At 30.1% G+C, this 10,926-nt stretch overlaps 1 protein-coding gene across 3 annotated transcripts; it reads right to left on the reverse strand.

The window, feature by feature from the left end:
- Nucleotides 1-4,291: 4,291 nt before the first annotated feature.
- LOC145052336 (E3 ubiquitin-protein ligase SIS3-like) lies at nt 4,292-6,701 on the reverse strand. Of its 3 annotated transcripts, none has more exons than XM_079000143.1 (10): nt 6,418-6,701; nt 6,276-6,314; nt 6,085-6,151; nt 5,809-5,882; nt 5,577-5,715; nt 5,409-5,501; nt 5,274-5,339; nt 5,040-5,162; nt 4,842-4,955; nt 4,292-4,756 (listed from the first exon to the last, which is right to left on the reverse strand). In XM_079000143.1, the coding sequence occupies exons 1-10, from the start codon at nt 6,444-6,446 to the stop codon at nt 4,424-4,426; spliced, it is 1,077 nt and encodes a 358-aa protein (XP_078856269.1). In that variant the 5' UTR covers nt 6,447-6,701; the 3' UTR covers nt 4,292-4,423. The 3 variants fall into 3 exon arrangements, with proteins under 3 accessions (XP_078856269.1, XP_078856270.1, XP_078856271.1); XM_079000144.1 differs by having other exon boundaries at nt 6,396-6,700; XM_079000145.1 differs by lacking the exon at nt 6,418-6,701 and having other exon boundaries at nt 6,081-6,151.
- Between the last annotated feature and the right edge of the window lie 4,225 nt (nt 6,702-10,926).

A 10,926-nucleotide genomic window follows, 5' to 3' on the forward strand; every position in this document is an offset into this window, starting at 1 on the left:
TATTTCTGTGAACAGATGATTTCTGTAAAGGTGGCGAATGAATAACCGGTGGAATATTTGGGCCAACAGATTTACATCAGTACTCAAGCCCATTTCTATATGGTCGGTTCACTTGATGACTTCATATCTTCTATACTTGGAGCTTTTCTAATTCATCGGTGAACAAAATAAAATGTTATGATAAAAAAACTAGTTTTTAAACCAATTCATTCCTTTTGTATAAAATAAGTACGAAACCGAATCCTGAAAAAATATAAAAATAAAGTAAATGTATGAAGTTATAAAAACAGCTGTAAAAATATAAAAAAAAAAAAAAAAAAAAAAAAAAAAAAAAAAAAAAACATATAGAAGTGAATAAAAAGTGAAGTTGTAAAAACCGATTTTTAAAAAAATGAAAAACAAAGTAAATATATAAAAAGAATTATGCCAAAAGAAATGTAAAATCAAAGTTAAAAATTAAGATTTAAAAATAAATTGTGAAAAAACATGCAAAAATGAAAAAAAAAATAAAGTTGTAAAAACGATATATATATATATATATATATATATATATATATATATATATATATATATATATATATATATATATATATATATATATATACTCTAATAAATGAAGGTTTTTAGCTAAATTTCATACTCTCATTCAAATTGTCAAATGTCATTTTGTGATTATTTTGAATTAATTTTTTTCCACATGTCATTTTATGAGTTCATCTATTTTATTAAATTTCACATAATATTTTAATATAATAATTGCAATAAATATAGTAATAAATGGATATCAGTTTTATTAATAAACTTACCTTTTAATCTCAAAATTTTCAAATTAAAACTCATTATTTTTATATGTTTATTTATTTAAATTATTTGTTTAAATTTTGAAGTTAAAAAACATTTTAATTATAATAATTCATTATTTTTTTCTTATAAATTCAAAGTTTTCAAATATTATGACCTTTATATTTAACTTTTTTTAAACTAACTCGTATAATATATGAGTCTCACAAACTAATATATATATATATATATATATATATATATATATATATATATATATATATATATATATATATATCAAATAACATAATTTTAACAATTTAGTAACTCATTGTAGCCTAAAATTGTTCAATGACCTAACACAATAAGAAAGGTTGAATAACCAAGTGGCACATATTAAAAAGTTAAAAAAAATCCACTAATATTTTAATATTTAAAATAAATTAAATGACTAAATAAACATAGAATAAAAAATTTAAACAACGAAAAAATATGATCATAATCTAAAATAAAAGACTCCTCTTTGTATTATTATTGTAGTGAACTTAGTATTTGTAACCAAACATTTAAGTCGAGGAAAATTAAGTAGTTTGATCATTATACATGAACTTTTTCAAAAAAAAAAAGACCATATTTTTTCAGTTTTTAAAAATAATCATTCTTTTCGGAATGTCTTGGTTCCGAAGTGATGTTAATATTCCGGAGTTTTGTTTTAAATTTCTTTCAAATGAATCTTTTTTAATATCTTTTTTGGGATTCCAAATGTTACATTTCGAAGTATTTAATGTCATTATTTTTCAATAAAATATTTTATTTTATGAACTAATATCTTATGTAGTTAACATAATTATGTTTTTTTTAGTTTTTGTTAGATTTAGATAAACAAATGAATTTTTTATCGAAATTCCGGAATTACAGGTCGTATTTCGAATTTGTTCTTGAATTTTTGAAGTTTTTTTCAAAATCCGAAAATTCAGTTCAGAATCCGGAATGTTGGTTAGGAGTTCTGTCCGAAATGTCCTTTTTTTTTCTAAAAAAATGTTTTTTCTTAGTCCGAAATGTCCATGCCGGATCAAATGATTATTTTTGCTAAAAATAAGTTTTTTTTTTGTTAAAATGCGGTTAGATTACTTAATTTCTCTTAAATTTAGATCACTTTTTGCCTTAAACCAAGTGTAACAAAAAAAATGAGGTTAATCATTTTGCTATATTAGTTCTTGCAATTCTATCCAACATTTAAATTCATTCGATTTGCTGTTTTTAAGTATAAGTTAATTGGTTTTTTTAATTGTTACAATATATAATTAATAGTATGTTATATTAGTTCAAAATTCAAATCTCTTTATTTTATCATTATTAAAATGACATTTTTCTATTTAGCATCTAACAGTTTCCAAATAAAAAAAATCCCAATAAATTCTAATTCAAGGAAAAGATATATTTTATTTTCTGTTCATCTAATTTGAAAATGCTTATATACACCTCATGATTGACACGTCAAACCACAATCATGTCTATCCCGCTATTCACCATATTAGTCACTATTCTCTGTAATTTTAGTATCTTTGACACAATTTGCACAAACATAGACACAACGGGCTTTCTACATTGATTTTTTTTGTACAATCCAAACATAACAAAAGTAATATAAGAATACCCTGGAAAGAAAATAATACTAGTTGTCCTTTTAACTAAAAATTGGCAAAATACAACAAATAAAATGAATAAGACCCCCTTTCAAAATAAGCCATATTTTACAAACGAACCCCTTGTTAAATCCAAATGATCATCTTGTCCCTTTCTTCCTTGCAATATATAAAAATATCAATGTCTAATATGTTGTGAAAAAAAAATGCCCATGTCTAATATGACCTGAAAGAAAAAGTCCAAGTCTATCCCTAATCAAAATAGCAATTGTCATTGCTATAATTTGACAGGTTTTTCAAACTACAATGTTCTAATAAGAAAAACTTTGAAAGTGCGCCATTGTCAATGGTTGGATTTGTGAAACTACACATAAATACCCGCATAGACATGCACACATCAGATGCACACACATGCATCCCCACGTTTCATCTATATGTATGTTTGTTAGATAGCAAAGTATGTTGCCACTTTTAGCTTTTAGTCTAAACTTAAAAAATTTGTAAGTTATAAATAAAATAGGACATACTACTATGGCATTGTAGCTGGTTTGACAATATAACCGGGTAGATTTTCAAAAAACAAAACCAAAAACAAAAAACAAAAAAACAAAAAAACAAAACAAAACAGAGTAAAAAAAATGTAATTTTGTAATACAAAAACAAAACACCGAGTGGGACATCATTTTTTTTTCAATTATTAGCCAAACATCATTACACACGCAAACACATCTATGATTTATAAGATGAATTCAATTTGAGCCCATAATTTATGAAAGTGATGTGCTCTTTGTCGGTAGGAGGTGCAACAAGTGCAAATTACAATACAAAAATTATGGGTTCATGAATCGAAGTTGTATTTTACCAATTTTAGTTGTAAAGGTAAAGATTAGTCCCTAATTTACTTGTATGTAATATTAATATTAGTGTATTGCTAACTGTTTTGAAACCGAAAAACCCAAAACCTACACGTTAATATCAAAAGCCCAAAACCTTGAAACCAAAAAACCGAGCCCAATGGTTTAGAAAAACCAAAAAACTAAGAGTACGTTTGGTTATAGAAAAGTTGTTTTCATTTTCTAAGAAAATGTTTTCAGAAAATAGAGTTGAAGTTTCATTTTCAATTTTTAATGACAATTTTAGAAAACGCGTTTGGTTGAAACCGGGAGAGTGTTCATTTTTCATCTTAGAAATTTGGAAAACTGTAAAAATCACTTTTCTAATTTACGTATAATTTGGAAAACTGAAAATTTTAATTTTCTTGTAAAATTTTGGAAAACTGAAGGAACCAAACACGTTTTAAAAATTTCTGTTTTTCTTGGAAAAATTTTCTACAACCAAACGCACCCCAAGCTTTACTGTTTAGGTTCGATTTTACCCAAACCCAAAAACGACCCATACTCAGCACGAAGATGTACTCACTCGTATAGTATATAGTATATACACACCAAAAAAAATTACTTTTGAATTTTTAATTGGGAACTTTTGGTAGGTAGGAGATATTCGGGATAAGTCCCTAAGATTTTTTTAGACAAAACGAACAAAATCAAAAACAGAAAAACAGGAAATAAAAATACTTATGTAAACTTTCTACTAACTCAAAAGGACTACCGAAAGGCAATTTGTTTTTTCCTTATTCTATTTACAGCATATAGCATCTTTATGCTTTTTTATTTTCTTTCGGTTTGTATTTTTCTGATTTTTCTTTTCTTTCCCTCCCTCTTTTTTCCGATAGGGATATCAAAAAGTGTCATACTATAATAATTCATATCAATGCAAACAAATGGCGTGAAGATGTACGAATTCTATTAGCAAAAGCCATCTAATAATATATATAAACATGTGGACTCCTATGGTGTACTCAAAACTTACAAACATGAAACAACCCCATTATCATAATTTACTTAATCAATCAAATGATCAAATACATTATACATAAATCTGTAAACAAGGATCAAAACTTACACCTCATTCACTCACGAGGCGGGAGGTCAAAACAATCATTGTTCAGGCTGTTGACCACCGTTTTCCGCCCTTTCCAAAGCACAATCGGAATCGGAACTAGAGGCGGAATCGGAATCGGCGTTTCCAGTGCGAACAGGTCGAAGGAAACCTTGCATTCTCAACAGATAACTCTGACTACCTGGTTGACTCCTCATGTAATGAGTCGTTGAAACGGTCAACCGGTCATGGTCAACCGGAATGGTGGAAAGAGCCGTAAGGTCAAGATTAGGAAAGACCGAACATCGGCATCGCGGGCATTTCACATTCAATCGTAGCCATTCATCAATGCATGCTACATGAAAGTTATGTGCGCAAGGTAGACCCCGCACCTGAAATTTTCATTTTCAAAAATAAAAATCATTATTTACATTTTCACCCGAAAAAAAATTAGAAAAAAAAAAAAAAAGTTAATACCTCATTCCCGACATGAAACTCTTCCAAACAAATCGGACATTCGCTACAATCGGTTGGAACTGCTTTCAACATGAACTTTGGAAGTTCTTGGATTAGTGCCTCTACCGCTTCTCTCTAAATAAGATAACATCAGTCTCAGTCACAGTCTGAGTCAGAGTCCAAAAGTAAAAGCAGTACAGCCTGTTATGTCATATGTACCTGGGGTTCAGTTAAGTAAAGCCCAGGATGATATGAAGTAGCATCTTGAGCCATGCCTCTCATCTCTTGGCCTGCAGCAGTTTCAAATGCCCAATCCGGTACACGAACCATATCAACAAACACCTTGATCAAGGATTTTAGTTTTAATAAAATTTGTGTAGATGAATATAGCTAAAAAAAACAAGTAAAAATGATGTTTTTCAAGGGGTGTAAAGTGTAAATTATAAAGGGTACCCCGTATTCTGAAATTGGAATTCCTTGTTGAGCGCGTAGTGAATGAGCTTTCCTTCTTGTTAACCACTGCACAAAAAACGTTTTAATCTCGATATAATGAAATATTAAATGAACAGTTGACTTTCGGTTTGTTACCTTTTTCATACACAATGCAGCAATGCAAACGAGCCCACTGTAGCTGAAAAGCAACCATATCAAAAAACCCCATTTCTGACCTTCTTCAGGGAGCTGAAATCAAATTATACAAAACAAGTTACCTCTTGCGATTATGTGCTAAAAATTGAAGTAAAATACGAGGCGTACACAGTCTTTTGAACTACTGAACCATAGAGAACCAATTACAGTCCATGCCCAGAGAAAGGGGTAGAGAAACACAGAGAGAATTGATAACACCACCACTCTTCCACAAAATCGAGCATGTCTCTGCTGACGACCAAAATCCCTACGTTGTTTTGGATTAGCGATTTTGAGAATGAGATTTGTATGTAATTTTCATAAACAATAATCCAGAAAGGAGTATATATGAATGACTTACAATCCCATTCCAGCAGCAAGCCCATTGTCCACAAACATCAACAGACGAAATATGAAGACTGTGGTATAATCAACCTAATAAACAAGCAAAAACAGCAAAACAAGTAAAAAAATCGGGTAATCAGACGTTATAATTCGAGTAAGCGGAGTTTCGATGAGCAATTGAGATGATTCTGTCTATCGGTTTTCAGTGATTGAACAATTTCTGATTATTTATTGTGAAAAGGTGATCGCTTTCGAAAAGGGCAAGATCCAGAGTTATTTACTGATTACCTACCACGATCCATATGTGTAGTGGGTTTGTGCAGAGATGGTAACGCTTCCAGTTGATTGCAACTATAATTCTATTAGTAGCAATCGTCAAGAATTAGCAAATTTTTGGTAAAATTAAAATGCATACAAAAGAAAGAAATCATATACTATATATATGTTAAAGTGAAAGTGAAAGTATCTTCCCGAAAAGGATACATACTAGTGGCAAGCATTGACAGGAAAAACCCATCATACCTGCAGAAGATACAGAATCGGCGGTTACAAAACTCGTAAAAATGAAATTAATTTTCATATCAAACGAAAGCGATTACAAACCGTGTAAACAATGAAAACTAACCACTTAAAATCGACGCCCCTCACTGCCATATAAGATTATAGAAGGAAGCCAAGAGGTTGAAAATCCCTAAAAGCAGCGATTGAATTGTGGTTAAAGGTTTGAATCAGAATGGGTGGTGGATGCTGGATATAGGTAAAGGAGATCGGGAAATCGTGGAAATGGGAGATGGGTAATTATAATATCTGATTTGATATTAAGGGGGAATAGGAAAAAGGCTCTTGCAGAGAGAAAAAGGGAAAACAAGAACTGGTGAGCTGAAATGAGAATTGACGAATGAGGAAGAGAGTGAAAGGAATTGCAATTTGGAGTGATCTTTTGCGGGGTCTACTGAGATAGTGATGTTAATTATTTGAGATCAAAATAGTTGTAGGGTTTATCGTTTGAAAAATATTCAATAAGAAATTAAAACGTTATTTTTCTTTTATAAATTGGTTGGAAATCCATATCTATCCATGTTTAAGCAACATGTTAAATATAAATCCCCCAAAATTAGGGATCTTGAAAATCAACCACCCATTGCTTCAACATTGCCCGAGGCTTGTTAACGCTTAGAGCATTGCTTGAGGCTCGTTCACGCTTAATGGTGAGTTTAATGGGAGAGTTGAATGAAGTCACAAGTTCATGTGTCATTCAATTGATGAAACTTTACCATTGTAAGATGTCATACTTATATTGAATGAAATTGGAGTTCAATGACCATTGAACTTTTCAATAGAAAAAATAAAAGTTATTAATTCTAAAATATTTACTATAAATTACAATTTGTTAACATTCTATTGAGCTTTATAAAGTTTAATGTGTTGTAAAGAAAAAAATAATAATAATAAAGTTGTATGGATTGTAGAAAGATGATGTGACAACTCATTGAACTCTATGGAGTTCAATGCATTATGGATGCCCTTAAAAAAAAAAATAATAGTATATCAACAAATCAAAAAAAAAGTTTTATAGTATTTTAACAAGAGTAAACATATTGGCTAAGATTGATGATCAATGTGGTGGATTTGAGAAGAGATAAGGGTCATCATGTATCAGGATCGACTTGACTACCTCTTTTTTTTTTCATGAACTTTCCAAAAGATATTTCAGCAGGTCATATATGACATGTATTTCTCATCAACGCAAAGTTACATGCATCTATATGGTTTCTAAGAAGGACAAACAAGGAAAGAGTTTTGGTTTAATTTGTACGATTTCGTCAAATTCGTGATGAGGTGTTTTGTTAGGACTTGGAATGAAATATATATTCAACCATTCCACTTGTTTGTTACTTTGGCCAAGTTTAGCACCATACTAAACCTCATATTCGAAAAAGAAAAGGTCAATAAGTGAATATAATAAGGAAGCAAGTGTTGTGGATTAGAAGCAAACTATTAACAACAATGACGGTATGTCGGTATCACTTTCAAGTATGGATGTGTCTAAAAGATAAATGATGACCTTTGTTGGTTTTAACAATGTCCCAAAAGGAGTAGATGGAGGTGTGTTACCCAACATCAATCTTCCTTATAGTTAAAAGTTGAAATTTTAAAGTATAACCGGTGTATGCTATGAGGAACATCAAAATATTAGAAATAGTAACAAAGTAGCAGATGAGATTCAAAGTACCTTGGATATGAGGTCGGCTTATGGGTTTTGACCTTAGTAATTCTCCATGTGGAGTGGAAAAGGGTGTTAAAAGGGTGTGTGTTAAAAAGGTTATAAAAAAAATATTTCAAATATAAATATTCGTAATATTGAAGAAGTAGAGAAAAGAATTTGCATTTGGGTTCTATGTAAAATTAATAAGTTGCATTTCTTGGGAGTTAAATAGACTTGGATGATAAGAGTGGGCATTTTCATGTTATGTAGTGTGTGAGGGAATGCAACATTTGATTTTGTAGTTAGTGGAACATTCCGGTGGGTCGGACTGTATCATTTTCATATGGGACTCTTTGTTTTTTCCTAAATAAAAAATTAGTCGTGATGCTAATTTTATAGCTGTTGAGGGAAAGTAGCTAAATAAAGGTTTCATGTATGTGTGCTAACATTTATGTTTCTCAAGATCTTCAAGCTAAACATGTTTTATGGGATAAGTTAACAAGATATTTTAATCGTTTATCGGGTATGTTTATTGTTTTGGAGATTTTAATGAGACCGATGAGTTAATTAGAGATTCGGTTCTTCTTTTTATCTAGACAGGTTGGTATAAGACAAGTTGTTTTAAGTGTACCAGCATGCCATTATATAAAGTTCAAAAATAAGCAAATTTGATAGATTTTTGGTGTCTCATATTTTTTGATTTGGTTTCACAATTTTCACAAGATCCAAAAAGATTTATGAAAAAATATTTTATGTATGCAACATCATATTCTGCAAAATAATAATAGATATCTTACAAAAAAAACTTTTTTTTTTTCAAAATTTCATAATTCATCTATAGGTTCCATTTTTATTAGTTGGGTGTATTTCGTTTGGGTACTACACAAGAAAAGTCCTAATTATGTTACAAGTATTTCACAAAAAGCTTTGTGAAATTGAAGTTACTTTAAGTTACAAAAAAAGGATAATAAAATAGGTAGAAATAAAATCATTACACAAATGTCATTTTGCATATTATTCGGTGGTAATCTGCCTAATATTTTGTATTTTGATTATATAAGTGAATATTGATTTTATAAAGTAGGTAGGTTTTAATTTACAGAAATTAAATTATATAATTAAAAAAAAAAGTGACAAAAGAAAACCGATCTTTTAGGTGGAAGTGAGGTCCACTATGTCTATACGTGTGATGATGTACGTAAACCATGAGGTTTTTAGTTTTACATGCCGGAATACAGAAGACACGGCCAATATCTTGCAAAAAAGGAAAAAATAAACAAATAAACAAAATGAGATGGAACTCGTCGGCAAGACTCATGCTACTCACTTGTCAGTCAAGGATTCAATGATTCATCCATTGTATAATCAATCTACTTTCTGTAGTCATCAGGCATCACACCATATACATGTCAATGTGATCGATAATACTTTACGTACTTGTAAAATTCTTGAAACACAATCACTTGGTAACTTTTTTTTTCCTTTTTTAAAGATTTAGTTATTAAGAATTGGGAGAGGTAAAAGCAATAAGCAACAACCTTTATTTGGATATAGCTATTAGCTAGGTGGAGAGTTTTTGCTTTGCTGCGTAATCTTAACACATTCTTTCCTCTATGCTCCCTATTCCTAATTGCCGCGGAGTTTACTTCTTGTTATTGTGTGTTTGGGGTATTTTTTATTATTATTCTAAAGTTGGCGTGTTCCTTGCCTTGTTTGATTGTTTCATGTTTTGGGATTAATGACTTGTAAAAGGAATTTACTTTGTTATATTTGTCTTTAGTACACATATTAGAAAATCCCTTGTTTATATATACATTTAGTCATTAAAGTTATTCCGTAAACGATTTACCAGTGAATTCTTTATCAAAAATACAAATATGACCGGGTATCATAGGTTTAGCTGATTTTCAGCAACCCTTGCATCTCCGATTATCTTCTCCGGTTCTCCTCTATGGCTAAAATTAAGTTTTTAGATCATCTTCTTCGTTCAAAACTCAAAAACTCAGATTTTAAGTTCAAACATCTTAGAAATGGTTTTCTGACCAAACATATCATAAACGATTTTCATATCTAACATATAAAATTTTCAGTCACTATTGTTATGGGAAACTGAGATTAAACATCTCATAAACGATTTTAAGATCAAACATCTCATATTAAAACGATTTTCATATCAAAAAACATTTATTTTTCTCCATCGATCGTGCAAGATATATGTGTGTGTGTGAACCATATTTTAAACACAAAAACAAGATAATATTCAAACATAAAATGTAATGAAAATAAAATCCATAAAACGGAGGATAATAGTTTGTAAATGATGAAATGACTCTTGTATGGAAATTAAATGTTGTGTCTTGCCTTCTCCGAATACCCATCTCTTATGGAAGCTGTATACGGTATTGTTGATGACATTGTTGCGATTTCATCAACATCATACACATCCGAAATGAATTTATAATGTTATAGACTATACACATGAAAGTACATTGTTATTTCTTACATTTAGACACTGTTTAGAAAAAATGCAATATATAGTAATGTACTTTCACACACAATTACATATGAAGGAAGGATATTATAGTCAACAACTAAACGAAAGTATGTTGCTATAACGACAAACACATGAAAGTGCATTTTTGGATTTTTTTTTTTCTTTTTGAAGTGACAGATTCTAAAGTTTATAACACAGACGATTTTTGCATTTTATATAACAACACCCACACAAACACACAACAACAACATACACACATGGCCAACCTTACATAGATTGAAACTAAGCCCTTGCTTAGGGCCCCTAATTCGGTAGGGCCCCACATAACCCAAATATTAGGGAACTGTCGATTTATATTCTCCATTCGCACACATCAGCGGAAGTAGAACCGCATAAATTATTTTTTGACAAAAATTGAATGTGATTGTTCTTCT

The sequence above is a fragment of the Lactuca serriola genome, chromosome 5 (assembly GCF_051521515.1).
Source record: "Lactuca serriola cultivar US96UC23 chromosome 5, Lser_US96UC23_V15, whole genome shotgun sequence".
Lineage (NCBI taxonomy): Eukaryota > Viridiplantae > Streptophyta > Magnoliopsida > Asterales > Asteraceae > Lactuca > Lactuca serriola.

What these genes read in the sequence shown, in the direction of transcription:
- LOC145052336 (XM_079000143.1), bottom strand. Translation starts at nt 6,446, where the DNA reads ATGGCAGTGAGGGGCGTCGATTTTAAGTG. An exon ending in CTTGCTGCTGGAATGGGATT is followed by an intron (nt 5,716 to 5,808) that starts GTAAGTCATTCA and finishes AAAACAACGTAG; the next exon opens with GGATTTTGGTCGTCAGCAGA. An exon ending in TCAGTAGTTCAAAAGACTGT is followed by an intron (nt 5,502 to 5,576) that starts GTACGCCTCGTA and finishes ATTTGATTTCAG; the next exon opens with CTCCCTGAAGAAGGTCAGAA.